Source organism: Heptranchias perlo, chromosome 13 (genome assembly GCF_035084215.1).
Source record: "Heptranchias perlo isolate sHepPer1 chromosome 13, sHepPer1.hap1, whole genome shotgun sequence".
NCBI lineage: Eukaryota > Metazoa > Chordata > Chondrichthyes > Hexanchiformes > Hexanchidae > Heptranchias > Heptranchias perlo.
In genome coordinates this window covers 54,423,964-54,441,474 of record NC_090337.1, presented here as the reverse complement: position 1 = coordinate 54,441,474, position 17,511 = coordinate 54,423,964, and the positions used below count along the sequence as shown (strand labels likewise).

At 42.0% G+C, this 17,511-nt stretch overlaps 1 protein-coding gene across 2 annotated transcripts in view; it reads left to right on the top strand.

The window, feature by feature from the left end:
* The window catches only part of uggt1 (UDP-glucose glycoprotein glucosyltransferase 1), a 124,210-nt gene that overhangs the window by 67,825 nt on the left and 38,874 nt on the right, over positions 1-17,511 (top strand). For both annotated transcript variants that reach the window (XM_067995512.1, XM_067995511.1), the window contains 8 exons: positions 1,029-1,124; positions 1,245-1,347; positions 4,696-4,775; positions 6,715-6,904; positions 8,095-8,253; positions 10,999-11,084; positions 12,338-12,422; positions 13,694-13,779. In XM_067995512.1, the coding sequence (XP_067851613.1) occupies positions 1,029-1,124; positions 1,245-1,347; positions 4,696-4,775; positions 6,715-6,904; positions 8,095-8,253; positions 10,999-11,084; positions 12,338-12,422; positions 13,694-13,779 (885 nt within the window). The remainder of the gene's footprint in view (positions 1-1,028; positions 1,125-1,244; positions 1,348-4,695; positions 4,776-6,714; positions 6,905-8,094; positions 8,254-10,998; positions 11,085-12,337; positions 12,423-13,693; positions 13,780-17,511) is intronic.

Here is a 17,511-nt window from a genome sequence, read left to right as displayed (position 1 = left end):
GGTTTTTAAAAAAAGGGAATTCAAATTACGTGGTATCAGAGATCATTGAAGTGAAATATCAATTAACTGCACTGCTGGAGATATAGTGAGTAATTTGACAGCAGCTAGCGTCAACAGATGTGATTAATTTCATCGACTGAAATCAGAGAACCAGATAGATTCCAATGCAGAAAGAAATTTATTCAGAGGAAATGCCCATCTCATCCTGTTTCTAGGTCAAGCAGAGGAAGTTGGAGGATGATTCTGGAAGGTGTTGTGTTGCACAAAATGAATGGGGCAAAAATTTGACATCACAAGCTGCAGCGCTAAGAAATTGGGATCAGATTTCATTGAGCTGTGGTTGGTTTTGTGATTTTTGAAGTCGATATGGTGGTTTCCTCTTTAGTCCTATGGTCTAATCATGACTTGGAACAGATAACTTCAACTTCTCATGTGGTTCTGCTATGTCCTTGGCTTCACTAGTGCTTGAATTCTTTTGAATTTTTCACAGACTTTGTTCAAAGTTAACTCTCGTCCAAAATAGGCTATTTGTGTTTTGCACTGTTTACATATTGAAATAATTTGATTTATCCACTGCATCCCAGTTTTTTGTCCACAGTACTTTTACACTAGCTTTGATTAATGTTTGCCTTTAAATTGCTGAGTATAAGCTATTTCTTATCTGTGCATAGTATTATTAATATAAATTGCAATTGCATATTTTAAGAAAAATTGAACTTTTTACTGAGAAGCATTTAAAACACTTTGCATAATGCCCATTGGTAATTGTTCATATAGATGGTAGCTTCCAAATTATTAATTACAGGCGCTTATCTCCAATTACAGTATGCCTTTCATTTTTCTAAATTGGGATAATTATTCTTAATTATATGTTTGCATTGTTTAAAATTATTGTCAAAGGCTCTGAGAAAATAAAATAATGTTTTATACTTGGAGTAGGTCTCCACTCATGGGCCAGCAGAGATTGGATATTAAATGGCCCATAGCCTCCATTTGATATTTATGCTTATCAATCACTTTTTTTCCAGCGCTAGTGATCTAGTAATGAAAGTGGATTCTCTACTGTCATCAAAGTCCAAAGGAGAAGCAAGGATCGATCTCCAGTTCTTTGAAGAACGATTCAGGTGAGCACCAGGCAGTACCGAACCGAACTTTCTGCTCACCTAAAAGTCAATTTCTTTTTAATAAAACTATTTCCAGCGATTAAATTATGTTTGTGTACCAATATCTCTGATGTTTTCTAGTGCTATTAAATTACGGCCAAAAGAAGAACAGGTTTACTTTGAAGTGATGGCCATAACTGACCCTGTGACCAGAGATGCTCAACGGCTTGCCCCTTTTCTTTTGGTGAGTGGAGCTGGTAGTGTTGCACTGCAATTTATCCTATCTGTCGTGCTGTGTCCTTCTGTGCATCCATCTCAGTGCCAGATTCTTCCATTACAGAAACTATTACCATTAGCAGTTTCTACATCATGTGTAGGTTAATGCTTGATTTAAAAATGCCATTTGAGAATATTCAGAGCTGCATTGACTTTGGCTTTGTAGATATCTATGACTTAACCATATCTGTTAGCCAGGCTAGAGTAGGAATTGTTGCAACAGCAATGAAGGTGAGGGTAGCTTGGGGCAAGGAATAGAAAGAAAGAGCATGCATATATGTAGCACCTTATCATGTCTCCCACAACATAAGTGTTTCACCTTCAGTGAATTACCTCCATTTAGCAGCATGCCGTTTAGTTTTTACATTTTTTTTAGCATTGATGAGGTCATTGTGGGGCAGCAATCGATAAGATTAACAGAATTCTAAACTATATGATTGAATTGGTAAAGTCTGAGGCCACCATGCTGAAACTGTACAGTGGTCTGGTCAGTACATATCCGGAGTGCTGTGTTCACTTCTGTTCAGCAAGACATGAAAACATGTACGTATTTGAGGTGATTGAGAGAGGACGTCAAGGCTGATCACTAATGTCAGATAACTAAGCTCAGACTAATCTGCCTTGAAAGGAGACAAATGATAGGTGATACTAGTAAAATACTAAGCAGAACAGAAAAGGTAAATGAGGAGCACTGTTTTAAGTTAAACTACAACTACATTACAAGGGGAAATAGGTATAATCTAGTACAAAGCAAAATCATGATAGATGTCAGGGAGCATTACTTAACGCCAAGAGTGATCAACAGCTGGTCAACTTTCTGAGCAGGATATTGGAAGCAATTCATAATTGGGGTTCACTCTGATGAGACTAGGGGCCCGATATTACCAGGGCAGCGGGTTCGCGGCGGGGGGGGGGGGGGCGATTGGGCACGTGGGTAACGCAGCCGTTGAAATCAGTCTGCCCCGAACGCAATCGCAGGCTAATTGGATTCACTTACCTCTTGTTCCGGGTTCCCCGCTGCTGAGCTGCGCGGCAGACGGACTGCGCATGCGCAGTAAGGTCTGTCAGCTGGAGGAGCTCTATTTAAAGGGGCAGTCCTCCACTGACTGATGCAAGAAATAGGAAAAAGTACAGCATGGAGCAGCCCAGGGGGAAGGCTGCTCCCAGGTTTAATGATGCCTCACTCCAGGTATCATTGGATGGGGTGAGGGGGAGGACAGAGATCTTCCCCCCGGCGGGCGGGAGGGAGGAAGCGGCCTGCCTCTGCCACCAAGAAGGCCTGGCTCGAGCTGGCAGAGGAGGTCACCTGCACCACCAACATATCACCCACCTGCATACAGTGCAAGAGGCGCTGCAATGACCTAAGTCGGTCAGCCAAAGTGAGTACACTTACTCATTCCCCTACACTCCGTCTACCACATCTCCACCCCCACCCCACATCTCCTTCTGCACTGCCAACACTACTGTCACATCACCCCTCGCACCCACTTAAACCTCATCCTCATCTTACCTGCACTTACTCACCTCGCCAGTACTCATCCTGCCACTTTGACTCAACCCAATCCTCATACAATCTCATGGCTCTATCTCATACTCACCCTCTCATGCATCTCTTTCACAGTCAGCCTCACTCAACCTGCCACTACCTGTGCTGCAGCCACAGGGCATGCATCACATATGTGCAGTCGGAAGCGTAAGGCAAACGTGTTGTGAGCATGAAGGGGACGCACAAGGGTGTTTGAGGGTTTGTCATGGTTTTTACTTATATTTCATTTCTGACCAACTCACATTACATATTATATTGTCACCACTACTGCCACATCTTTGTGAATCTTGTCTGGTTTGTGCAATAATGCCCTTTCCTGAGGATCACAATGAAGACCCACACCTGATGCCACCCATTGTGTCACTGCAGAGTGGGTGTAGGTGTATTTGCAGGACTCTTTTGTGCAGACGACTGAGAGACGTCAGCGATGTCCCCGGTGGCACCCTGGAAGGATGCGGAGGAGAAGTTGTTGAGGGCAGTGGTGACTTTGATAGCGACAGGTAAGAGGATGGTGCTCGGGCCAGCCGGGAGCAGCTCGGCATGAAGGAGGCTGCAGATGTCCACGACTACATGTCGAGTGACTCTGAGCCTCCGTGTGCACTGCTGCTCAGAGAGGTCCAGGAAGCTGAACCTCGGTCTGTGAACCCTGTGGCGAGGGTAGTGCCCTCTGCGATGCATCTCTCTCTGCGGTTGCCCTCCCTCCTGCTGTGCAGGTGGATGTGTCACAGCACTGTGTTGTGGAGCTCCACGTGTCAGAGGTGGACGGCGTGGCCGGCGAGGCTGGTGATGCTGTTCGCCCTCCGAGGAGGTCATGACTGCAGCTACGGCGGCCCCCATCCGGAAGATGTACATCTGAGGGGGTCCGCAAGGTAGGTACATGTGTTTGGACACCGGGGTAAGTGTGCAAGTTGGTGAATTTGATTGTTAGAAGGAGGGTGGTGGAGGCCAAACTTTGTCTAAAGTGACAGAGTGGCCTCCTGCAATGAGTGAAGGTCTCCCCGCCCCCCCACCCCCTGTCAAATGGACCTTTGCAGCTGCCACAGGCTGATGGCTGCAATACATCCATTTGAACTGGGAGTGTTTCCCCCAGTACGGGAAACAGTCCCAGTTGTATGTAAAATCCCAACCCTCCTAAAATATCTCATTAATCAGGTCTGTAAACGACCTGAAATACCAAAATAAATAGCTTAAGTGGCACCCCGCCAGCTTTAATTGCCGGCGGGAGTCCCACATGCGGGGGCTGTGCGTGCATGTCAGTGCGTCTGTGGGAAACCCGGAAGTGAGCAGGTTGGAGCCGGGCTCCCGACCCGCCCCGAGAATCCCCGATTTTCGGAGCCCCCCCGCCAGGAACGCACCCGATCGCGGGTGCTAAAATAGAGCCCTGGGTGTCTCCTTAAGGATGAGTGAGATGGGCTGAATGGCTTCCTGCTTTTGTGCTTTCCTTTCTGAATGCAAAATTTATCTCTCAAACAAATAATGATGGTCTGTATTACTGTCCCAAAATGTTAATTTTATTAAGAATAGCAATTTAATTTGCCTGTCCATTTCAAAGAGGGATCATTTTACACAGCTAGTTATGCTGTAGAACCATAAAAGTTTGCAGCACAGAAAATGGCCATTCAGCCCATTGTATCTGTCAGCTCTTGGCTAGAGCAATTCTAAAGTAATCCCACTGCCCCACGGGCTCCCCATAGCCCTGCATCTTCCTCAGCTTCAAATGTTTATCCATGCTTTCCCTTAAAACATGCAACATGTTTTCAATTTTCATAGGTTCTAAACCAGCTGGTCAACATGAATCTTCGAGTGTTTATGAACTGTCAACCAAAGCTTTCTGAAATGCCTCTGAAAAGGTAAGAACTCTTCCTGCATCAGGTAAAACAACCACTTTCAACTGAGTGATACTCTGGCAACAGTGAGAAACTCTGTACAAATATTATGGGAAAGTACACACCTAAAATTGTGAATCTGTTGACAAAACCAAACTGCCAGAATTCCTAAATTTAGCAAAAAGGTAGATGTGAGTAACAAATTGCACAATGTCAGGGAAAAGCATGAACAGGCCATTCGTCTGCTTAGTGTTAATTTGTGCATTTCTGTCTCTTTTTTAAAAAAAAGTTCAAAAGCCCAATGAGAAGTAAGAAAATAGCCTTGCTAAGGATTTTTAGTGTTCATTTTTGCAGCATTCTACAGCTGCAGAGTCAAAGTGAAGATGTTGTCTCAGGTCACACGTGGAATTAGTGAGCTTAATGAAGAACAAGATGTCACAGTATCACCACAGAAGTGAATAATATAGAGAACGGAGCTGAGTGCAGTAGCAACATTAGCAAACAGCATTCCTCCTGAAGATGATTGGGCTGAGGATGCTGCCATGAGGAACTCTTGCAGCATTGTCCTGGGGTTACAGTGCTGGACTCTATGACAATTACAGCTATCTTCCTTTGTGCCAGGTATGACTTCAGCCTGGAGGTTTTCCCCTTGACCCTTGTTGTGAGGGCTCCTTGATGCTATATTCCGTTAAGTGCTGCCTTAATGTTGAAGGCAGTTACTCTCGCTCTCCTCTGGCATGCAGCTCTGGATCAGATACTGAAATCTGGAGCTGAGTTTCCAAACAAATAGCTGTATGAAGCATATATTAAAAGTACAATATAACATAAATGCAATCAGAACATTCCTTATGGGCTAATTATCCTTTGTAAGCTTGATTTCTGATTTACTTCAGAGATCTTGATATTGATGACTAAACTGGTGAATTCAGCCTCTATTTCAACCACCAGCCCACACTTTAGCTTCTGGGAATTCCTCCACCTGTTGAGACAGATAGCTTGTGAAAAAAAACTTCTCACCTGTCTGCAAGCTCCTGCTTTTCATCTGTCATAACACCACCTCCCGTAACTTGCACGTACGGATTCCCAGATGAACAAAAACAGAGTTTTGTAACTTGGATTAAATTGCTATAATTATTTCTTGAACAAATTGAACAGCAATCATGCATAAATCCATTTAAAGGCAGCATACAGATCATTAAAATATACAACTTTTGTCTGATGAGTGACAAACAATTTGCATGTTTCTTTCGAACGAGTTTGTTAATAAACTGGTTTAGTGTCATCACATTGAATGAACCAGTTTTTTGTCATAAGGCTTTGGAATTATATTGAAGAGGGCAAAGGCTGTTTAGATCAGATATCATTTTTAATATTAAGGCAAGGAGGCAAAAAACTCAGACTCTGTCACACCCTGTAAGTGATATTTAAATAAATTGAGAATAAGAAAATGAGGCCGGCGGACCAACTTGCCGTGGTCTTGCTACCAGCCTCATTAGGCATGTGCTATACCAGCATCGTGCCCCGATTCAGGTGTAATCCAATTTCTGTGCCAAGTTGTTTTATTGTGAAATCTGAGTATTCAAAAAGGTTGGAATTGACAATTTTTGACTTTTACTTTTGAGGCACTAAGTTTTCAGTATTACCATTTATGTTGCCACTCTCGTCTATTCTGTAAAACTGCTTTGAATGCAGGATTGTATCTGAAGCCATTGTTCTTGCCCTCATCAGTTCTGCTACTTACTGTTCACGCTGCTAAGAAAATGGTTGTCAGAATGAAAAATCTCATGTTTTGTGCATGCCTTGTCATTCATTTTTGCATTAGTTTTAATGTTATAAATTATCTGATTGTGAACTGAGAATAAAATGCTTCTGGTTTTATAGATATTAGAGTTTGAATGGTGGAAGAAAGAAATAGAAGGAGAATGCAAAGACTTTAACTGAACTTCTCCCTTCCATTTTGCAGCATTTACCGGTATGTTCTGGAACCTGAGGTTACTTTCACAGCAGACAACAGCTTTGCTCCTGGACCAGTTGCCAAATTCTTGGACATGCCTCAGTCTCCTCTCTTCACTCTTATCGTGAACACCCCTGAAAGTTGGATGGTGGAATCTGTCCATACCTCATATGATCTCGACAATATTTACCTGGAGGAGGTGTGTCTTGTTAAATATTTTTAAGTCCAAGATAGTGTGACCAACATGTGTTTAGATGTGGAATCATGACAAAGTGAGCAAGTCATTTGGTGTTGGTGCACTAGCATACTGTGCAAAAATGTAGGTAGATGGATAATTATATTTGTATCCTTTATTTTTTAAAAGAATATTGCCATTCACAGGGCAACTGCATTATCGTCCCATTTTTTAAAAAATGTACGTTTAAGAAGTCAGTTCTCTTAGACAGTTTGGTGGCTCTCTCTCTCTCTGCAAGATCCATGGCTGTCGAAGTCATCCATTGTTGTCAAGTTCCTTTGTAGCCAGATGCAGTCTGTTCATTTGAAATGCCCGGTTGTGAGAGGTTGTTTTCTGTGAAAGTTGGGAGCTGGAGGGGGAATGAAGCTGTAGTTGTGTTCCTTGGCCATGCATTTGGAGGGGAGGGGAGCTTGGGTCATGTAAGCTCTTGGGTAACAAAGATGTGGAGGACAGCATTTTGCATCTGTGTGTCCTAGGGCAGCTGTGCTTATTTGTGTGTTGCTCAATAATCCTGTTTTCCCTTTCATCCTTTTTTTCTGGTGAAGAGGGAAAGCCAAATTCGTACTCAATTAATTGAACTTATCAGCCCTGGTTGTTAACATTTTTTTCGCTTCACATTTTAGTAAAGCCTGAAGTGACTTGCTGCGTGTGTGTGGGTTAATGTCAGAAAGTCAAATACGACAGGTAATAATGTCCAAGCATCTGAATGAAATGGGCAAAATGTTTACTCACTGTTAGAGTTGAGAGCAGTTTGACTTAAGGAACTTTAGAGAAATCTGTGGAAATTGTGTCAGCGCATTTACACTATTCACCAATTAAGAAAAGCTTCAACACGCATACTCTTGTGGCAGATGTACTTATCTTTGTGCTTAAGATGTGTGCTTACTTTTTTAAGTCTACGGTGGCATGTGGGCCCCGCCGCGACTTTGGGTGTGGGCCCCGCCGTGACGTGGCAGTCGTCCAGCCTGTATCGAAGTGTATTCGTTAAATCACTCGTGGCCCGTCATTCAGCACATTTTGTAGACGTGACTAATGCATGTAACAAAATTCATGTTTAAGCAAATATTTCAATAACCAAACATGAAGGCTTCATAATGGTTCCTGAAGAAGTACTAAAAGCATGCAAATCTCTCATCCTGTTTCTCCATTTTCAGATTGATGGCGGAATAGCAGCAGAGTATGAATTGGAATACCTTTTGTTAGAGGGACATTGTTACGATGTTTCGACAGGGCAACCCCCAAGAGGTCTCCAGTTTACCCTGGGTACCAATGCAAACCCTGTCATCGTAGACACAATTGTAATGGCAAACCTGGTAGGTGCCCACTGTTTACAGACACAAATGTGAATCCTGACCAAAGTTTTTGAAATAAGATGCTCTATCCTTCTGTCCATGAGTATCATCTGCTGTAATTGTCCATCTGCTGTAAATTGTCTTCCTCTTACATTAAATGATTTTTCTTTTTCTTCAGTTAATTTTTTTTCTCCTTTCCAATTAATTACTCTTTACTTCTGTTCATTAATCTTATTACACAAACCTTCCCTCCTCAAAAAAAAATCCAACCAATCTTATTACAACAATATGATTTCTCTGAGGCACAGATGCCATGCCATTCTCTGGCACAGCTCACATGGTGTGGGAAGCTTTTGATAGTGTTACTTTAAATGAGAATACTGAGGTGAGTGGATTGTCTTATGATCCCAGAAATGAAATGGCAGTAAGATTACCCACACAAGCCTGCAACTTCAATTACCACGGGTCTTTCACGAGTCATCGCTTTGATTTTAAGAAATCTGCATTATGCTCTACAATGCTTTGCTCCAGAACCTGCCTGTGCTCCAGTTTTGCTTCCACTTCCTCCCTGGCACATTCGCTTCAACTATTCCACCTCTACTCCCTCTCCTACAGGCTTATTCCCAGTGCACTGTTTGGCCCCACTTGAGCCCCACACCCTTCTGCCATAGGCCCACTCTCTCCTTATTCCAGTCCTCTGTGATGCAGCTGGCATTAAAAAGGTCAGATATGTAGTGCCACCGTCTTCTCGGTCCAAGAGCAGTGTGGGCAACTTCACTAGTATTATTAATTCAGATCTAGAAGTGTAATGGGCTAGGCTGAAGTTCTGAATGATTCACATGATCAGGCTCTCAAATATGGTGCTGGAAGCTCATTCAGCTCTTAATTTCTGACATAGAATCTACTTCTCAATCTTGTGGTAGGAATGTGCTAAAATATGCAATTTTTGACAGAAGTAACACCTTCAGGAAAAGAGTAGTTCTAATTCTGTTGATAAGCCTTCTGAAACTTCCGTGGAGAGTCTTCTGTATTCATTACATCATTTCAGCTCATCAACACAAAAAGCATTAGTTCTTCAAGTTTGCTTGTTAAAATAAAGTATAGAGATCAAGATGATGCCCTGCTCCACACAGCTCCAGGAAGCAGTAGAGCTTTTGTTCCTCTTCTGCCTCGCTTACTCTAGACCTGGCATTTTGCCAGTGATGTCTCTGCAGGAGTGACTAGCATAACAGCCATCTCTGCAACTTAAAATATGTCACAAGCTCAAATGTACTGAGCAGGCATCAACACGGTGTCACTACATTAAGCTCCATCACTGTTAGCATTCCAATGTCAAGTTCTCTTATGGATTTTTGTCAGGTAAAAACATCAAGGGATATGGAGTTGAGGTACAGATCAGCCATAATATAGAATCATAGAAAATTTACAGCACAGAAGGAGGCCATTCGGTCCATCGTGTCCGCTCCGTGAATGGCGGAACAGGCTCGAGGGGCTGAATGGCCTCCTTCTGTACCTATGACTCAAAAATCACCGAGAAAGCAGGCACAACTCCACAACAAACTGCCTGCTCTGAGCATCTCCCATTGTGTCCTCCACTCACATCACTGGGAGGAGCTTGTGGATTTCTTTCTGTCCCAAACTGAAAGCACCTGCTCTGCTGCCTTTCTCCTTGGATCCAAGTTTTCTGCCCACTTACCTTCTATTGAGACACGTAATACCTCATTCCCATCTGCCTTCCTGCCATCACTAAATCTATCTTGGCTAAGAAGCCCACTACCTACTCCCTCAACTCTCTCCCGTCCCAGCTTTTTAATCACTCATCTCGTTCTCCTCAATCCTATGATTGCTAACATCATCTGCCTCTACTTGTTCTTCTGTTGAGACCCTGCATCATTCAAAACCGTTGTTAGTAGCTCTCAAAAAAACTATTCTTAACCCCTCAACCATCTCCAACTTTCCCTTTTATTTCCAATATCCTGGAACACATTGTTTTGTTAGAATCATAGAAGGAGGCCATTCGACCCATCAAGTCCGTGCCAGCTCTGTGCAAGAGCAATCTAGTTAGTCCCACTCCCCCGCCCTACCCCCGTAGCCCTACATATTTTTTCCTTTCAAGTACTTATCCAGTTCCCTTTTGAAAGCCAAGATTGAATCTACCTCCTCCACCCACTCTGGCAGTGCATTCCAGATTCCAACCACTCCCTGCATAAAAAAGTTTTTCCTCATGTCATCTTTGGTTCTTTTGCCAATCACCTTAAACATGTGTCCTCTGATCCTTGACCCTTCCGCCAATGGGAACAGTTTCTCTCTCTCTATTCTGTCTAGACCTTTCATGATTTTAAATACCTCTATCAAATCTCCTTGCAACCGTCTCTGTTCCAAGGAGAACAACCCCAGCGTCTCCAGTCTATCCACATAACTAAAGATCCTCATCCTTGGAATCATTCTAATAAATCTTTTTTGCACCCTCTTTAATTCTCATCTTTCCTAAAGTGCGGTGCCCAGAACTGGACTCAGTACTCCAGTTGTGGTTGAACCAGTGTTTTATAAAGGTTCATCAGTTACATTGTTGTAATTACACTCTCAATTGTTCAACCCCATAGTTAAAGTGCAGTGCCAGTTCTAGAGAAGTTAATTTGCAGGAGTTGAATTTGATTTTTAACTGAAAGATTGCAGTTAAATTTGGTGTTATAATGTGTCATGAAAACCAAAGTGACTGCAGCGAAACTGAATAAAACTGAATGTCTGTGTTGCTTTTCTTAACAGGGCTACTTCCAATTAAAAGCCAACCCTGGTGCTTGGGTGCTCAGACTAAGAAAGGGAAGATCAGAGGATATTTATAAGATTTACAGGTACATAGCTGTGGCAGTATTGACTGTTAGCTAGCAGTATTTATATGATGAATACTCTGAGAACCCCACTTAACATCAGCTCTTCAGTCAGATAGGAGCTTTTGGTTTCTTGGTGTTTTATAACGTTTACTTTAACAGCCAGACTGAAGAAAGTATTCAACATCAACCCTCTCTGGCAATTGCTTCATCTTACAGGCAAATAGACCTGCATATTTTTGCATGCAGTGAACTAATTTGATAATACACTCCATGCTTATGTAAGAACATGTAAGAGCAAATGACTGCTGCTGAGTGCAGTTAGATCATGGGCAGATTGCAGATTGATGCCACTGTGCCTGTTCTCAAAACTCTAATCTGCCCTCTGTTCTAAAACACAGTGCAGTCTTATTTTTAGAATGTTTTTATGATGTATCCAGGTTCAGATTTCTATGTATTGATGCTTTATAACCATATCTACAAAAGTCACTGCAGCTCGAAGGAATTGTGTGTGAAGTGCTTTGAGATGTTTGAACGAGATGATGAGTAACTGAAGAAATACAAGTCTTTTTCTCATCAGTGCAGATTATATTGTCTTGGTGTGTTCTGTCATTTTTTTTCTTGCCAATTTTATCCTTTCCCCATCTCATCTCTCCTGACTGCATTCATTCCTTGCTGAGCTATGGTTCCATGGGCGATGACGCCCCTTTAGTACCCAAGCAGCCATTATTCATGTGCAAGTCATGACCGTGTTAGCAGGCCATTCAACCACGGGAGCAGTACAGATGAGCAAAATCATGTCATTCCCCAGTGCACTTAGAGAAAGGGGTGCCACATCGGAATTGGGAGGAAGAACTAAAGCTGTTTCTTCTCTCCCCCTAGCCAGCGGATGAGTGCCAACACCAATACAACTGCCACCAGCCACTTGATCAGTTAGCTTTACACAGACTAGGGAATGGAACCTGTCCTGCATAGCTCAGCTACTCGCTGAATAAGTTTGCTGAGCCATCTGTTGTCATTCTGCCTGTTATTTACTACTTTATGCACTATAACGTTCCACTTAACCGGGGAGGCCAAGTGACGATAGGTGTGTGAGAGGCAAGTATGGGTTTGCTGATTGTAGAATCCTGTATTATTGCATTACTTATGGACCATATATTTTATAATGACATTCCGGGTCCTTTTTTCTATCGCAAAATTTCAAACTGTCAACTATTTTAAAATGTTTTGTGATCTTTCCTCCTCTAAAATTTTCAATTTTCATCTCTATTATTCAGCCATGATGGAGCAGACTCTCTGCCTGGTACTGATGAAGTGATTGTAGTTCTTAATAGCTTCAAAAGCAAAATTATTAAAGTGAAGGTATGTTTATTGCAAGCATTTAAATGTGGATAAAAGGGGTGGAATGTTTACTGAAGACTAAACCCCACCATGGGAAGTTTGTTCTTGATGTCACAAGTTTGGTTTACTTTTTAGCGCAACCGTTCACTGTGTAGTTTTACAAGTTTGTACCACACGTATTGGGTAGTTTGGAAACAAAAGTCCAAACCGGAAAATGCACAGCAGCTCTGTTTGTATCGGAAAAGGGTGGGTTAACAATTGAGACTTAGACTTTTCATCAGAACTGGAAACAAAACATACAGGAAAAGAAACATAGAATCCTCTGAAGATGGAAAAGAAGTTGCTGAGAATTGATCTCTGAACAGATTGATTCCATTGATGAGCAATGTTGTTGAAATGCCACTAGGGAATCCCTTATCCTACATTAACTGCAATGAAGTTGATGAGCACACGGCTCAACGGAAGAATCCTGTAACAAGGATTATTTAAAGATGACTTTGATTTAGAAAAACGAGTTGGCATTTCTCTAAGGATGGGAACTTACAATTCCCAGAGCTTGAATCTACAGATTAGAGACCTGACTGGAGACTGCATGTCATGTGAGTAAACTCACTTTTGGGAGTGAAATGAACATTTGGGTATAAATTATGAACTGAGGACAAGGTAAAACTCACTGTATATCAGCCCAATATGTGTTGGTTTTCTCAGCTCTCACTTGCCATTTGCACATAGCACATTATTTCAATTAGAGGGCCACATCTTTCGCACTATGAGGGTGAGTGGATAGACAGGTGACCTACTCTCTGCCAATTTCTGATTAATGTCGAGAGATGCATGATTGGAGTGATTTATTCACCAGCTTTTCTACCCCTTCATTTCTCCTGTGGTGTCTCACTCTCCCCCCAAAAGAGAAGTTTTAGTTGAGCTTGGGATGTTGCTACATAGGGGATCGTGGGCTTAAATGAACATTGTGGTAGAGTATTATATCAATACACTTTGCTGTTCGGTGTCCTTCAACATTTGTAGAAGTGTTATTTGTTAGTTTGGAAACTGAAAAATTCAGTATTCATTATTAAGGCACATTGATAATCATTTAAGATGCTCTTTAAATCAGAGCTAATGATTACTTTGCATTTGTTGCTGTATTGAGTTCCACAGCCTGCTGTTTCTTGGCAGTAAATTACATTCTTTGCTTCATTAAGGACATTAGTCAATTAATGCACAGAAACCATTTCTCCAAAATGTATTCAAATGGGAACTATAGAATGAAGTGTTTTTCTCCGGTTCTGCAGGTTCAGAAGAAGCCTGACAAAATGAATGAAGAACTCCTTAGTGATGGAAATGCTGAAAATGAAGGCTTCTGGGAATCCATTAAAAGGTAAATTAACCCTTTTGGATCAGTAGAGATGTTATAAATGCGACAATAATGAATGCCAACTGGAAAAGTACAGCTATTCAGCCCAAACAGCAGCAATTCCATCCACATTTCTGTCATCTCTTGCCCTCTCTTTTACACATGCATTGTTTCCATTTCTTTCCACACACACGGATGCACATACATACAGAGTGTAGGTGAGAATGAATAAAGAATGTTTTACAAAATTACAGATATTAAATTTGTCATGGCACATTGCTGTTGACAAAATTTAAGTTGGTTGTTCATCTCATCTTTGCACAGTTGCATTGCAGCCTGCTTTCAATTTGACAGGTTAGGGTGTATCGATAGCTGGTGCTGGTATGCATGAACTATGATGATATAAAGAGATGGAAGAATGTATGAGATGGGGTAAATTTAACTTAAAGAGCAACTTCTTAACACTGTTGACTCATAAAATAGATCACCAACTATTGCAGCAAATTCTGACTTTATTGTAGCATTGATAGATTCCTGGTTCAGCATGAAGTAGAGTATGCAGGTTTAGGATGGGGAATAGATGAAGCTGTCCTAGAAAATGACTTTGATGATGAGGGAAGTTGTACGTTGAATGGCCTTCCTTTTGTATGCTTTTATTTTGGTGAATTTTTGTGCTTATAAAATTGGGGGACGTTAGTACAGGGGAATGAAATAAGTTTCTATTTCAGGCATCACTGTCAACATTAAGCTCACTAAGAGTAGTTGTAACACAGTTTAAAGCATTGTAAAGTTCCCCCTACTTAGTTCAAACCTCAGAAGAGTTATACCTTTTGTACGTATGTAACATTTTGCACATCAGCTACTTTATGGCTTTTTCCCACTTCATGGCCCAGTATTGGCATCAAGCATTCCAGGTCAGTTATAGCACAGCTGGGTGCTGAGTAAAGCTGCTTTTATTCTTCCCCCAAGAATGTACTTCAGCCCCAGAGCTCCCTCTACTACACCAGTGATAATTTTACCTATTAACACACCATGAATCCTGTGCCCTCTCTAAGTGCTGAATTTGGAATGGTTTTGTTCTGTAGGTCATTTCACATAAGACCCTTAGTGCCAGCAAACAGAGATTTTTGTCCCACGGATTTGAACACCGATCCCAAAGATGAAGGACCACTATCTCTAACCTACTATGCCAACCCTATCACCCCAACCCCAATCTTATTAGTTCTTTTAAAAAGTGAACATGATCTATGAACTGATTACTAGAGTCTATAATTAAGGCTAGATTGACTGAACACCTTGAAAATTTTCAGCTGATCCTAGAAAGCCAGCATGGATTTGTAAAAAGTAGGTCATGTTTGACAAACCTGATTGAATTTTTTGAAGAGGTGACTAAAGATGTGGATAGGGGAATGTCTATGGATGTTATTTATATGGACTTATATGGAGTAAAACTAGCAAGCAATATAAAAACTGACAGTAAAAGCTTCGACAAGTATATAAAAAGGAAGACGGTGGCTAAAGTAAACATTGGTCCCTTGGAGGATGAGACTGGGGAAATAATAATGGAAAACAACGAAATGGCAGAGGAATTGAACAGATATTTTGTATCTGTCTTCACAGTAGAAGACACTAATAATATACCAATAATAGTAGAAAATCAAGGGGCAAAGGGGAGGGAGGAACTAAAAACAATCACTATCACTAGAGAAAAAGTACTAGGTAAACTAATGGGTCTAAAGGCTGACAAGTCCCCTGGACCTGATGGCTTGCATCCGAGGGTCTTAAAGGAAGTGGCTACAGAGATAGTGGATGCATTGGTTGTAATCTTCCAGAATTCACTAGATTCTGGAAAGGTCCCAGTGGATTGGAAAACCGCAAACGTAACACCCCTATTCAAGAATGGAGTGAGACAGAAAGCAGGTAACTATAGACCAGTTAGCCAAACATCTGTCATTGGGAAAATGCTAGAATCCATTATTAAGGAAGTAGTAGCAGGACATTTGAAGACTCATAATACAATCAAGGAGAGTCAACATGGTTTTATGAAGAGGAAATCATGTCTGACAAATTTATTAGAGTTCTTTGAGGAAATAATGGGCAGGGTGGATAAAAGGGGAACCAATGGATTCCCAAAAGGCTTTCAATAAGGCCACATAAAAGATTACTGCACAAGATAAAAGCTCATGGTGTTGGGGGTAATATACTGGCATGGATAGAGGATTGGGTAACTAACAGAAAACAAATAGTCGGGGTAAAAGGGTCATTTTCAAAATGGCAATCTGTAACTAGTGGGGTGCCGCAGGGATCAGTGCTGGGGCCTCAACTATTTACAATATATATCAATGACTTGGATGAAGGTTGTAAACAATTTTACAACACCAAGTTATAGTCCAACAATTTTATTTTTAATCCCACAAGCTTTCGGGGGCTTTCCCCTTCCTCAGGCGGTGTGGAGCAGAGTGTCTTGTGGCCAAATTTGCTGATGATACAAAGATAGGTGGAAAAGCAAGTTGCGATGGACCATAGAACCATAGAAAAGATACAGCACAGAAGGGGGCCATTCGGCCCATTGTGTCCGCGCCGGCTCGAAGAACAACCAGGCGCCCATTCTAATCCCACCTTCCAGCACCCGGTCCGTAGCACTGCAGCTTACAGCACTTTAGGTGCAGGTCCAGGTACTTTTTAAAAGAGTTGAGGGTCCTTGCCTCTATCACCAATTGGGGCAGCGAATTCCATACACCCACCACCCTCTAGATAAAAAAGTTTTTCCTCATGTCCCCTCTAATCCTTCTGCCAATCAGCTTAAATCTATGTCCTCTAGTTCTTGAACTCTCCTCGAGGGGAAACAGGTACTTCCTGTCTACTCTATCTGGGCCCCTCATAATTTTGTACACCTCAATCAAGTCTCCCCTCAGCCTCCTCTGCTCCAAGGAAAACGACCCCAACCTAAATCATCTTTCCTCATAGCTGCAATTTTCAAGCCCTGGCAACATTCTTGTAAATCTTCTCTGCACGCTCTCCAGAGCAATTACGTCCTTCCTGTAATGTGGTGACCAGAACTGCGCACAATACTCTAGCTGTGGCCTTACCAGCGTTTTATACAGTTCCATCATTACATCACTGCTTTTGTATTCTATACCTCAGCTAATAATGGAAAGCATCCCATACGCCTTCTTCACAATCTTATCTACCTGTACTACCACCTTCAGGGACCTGTGCACATGTACCCCAAGGTCTCTCACTTCCTCTACCCCTCTCAATATATTCCCTTTTACTGCATATTCCCTTTAACTGTTTGCCCTACCTAAGTGTATTACCTCACACTTCTCCGGGTTGAACTCCATTTGCCAACTTTCCGCCCACTCCACCAACCCATTGATATCTTCTTGGAGTCTACAGCTATCCTCTTCACTATCAACTACACGGCCAATTTTTGTGTCATCTGCAAATTTGCCAATCATGCCCCCTACATTCAAGTCCAAGTCATTAATATATACCACAAACAGCAAGGGACCCAACACTGAGCCCTGTGGCACACGACTGGTAACGGATTTCCATTTGCAAAGACATCCATTGACTTTTACCCTTTGTTTTCTGTTACTGAGCTAATTATGGATCCAATTCACCACATTTCCCTGTATCCCATGGGATTTTACCGTTCTGACCAGTCTGCCATGTGAGACCTTGTCAAATGCCATACTAAAATCTATGTAGACAACATCCACTGCATTACCCTCATCAATCCTCCTTGTCACT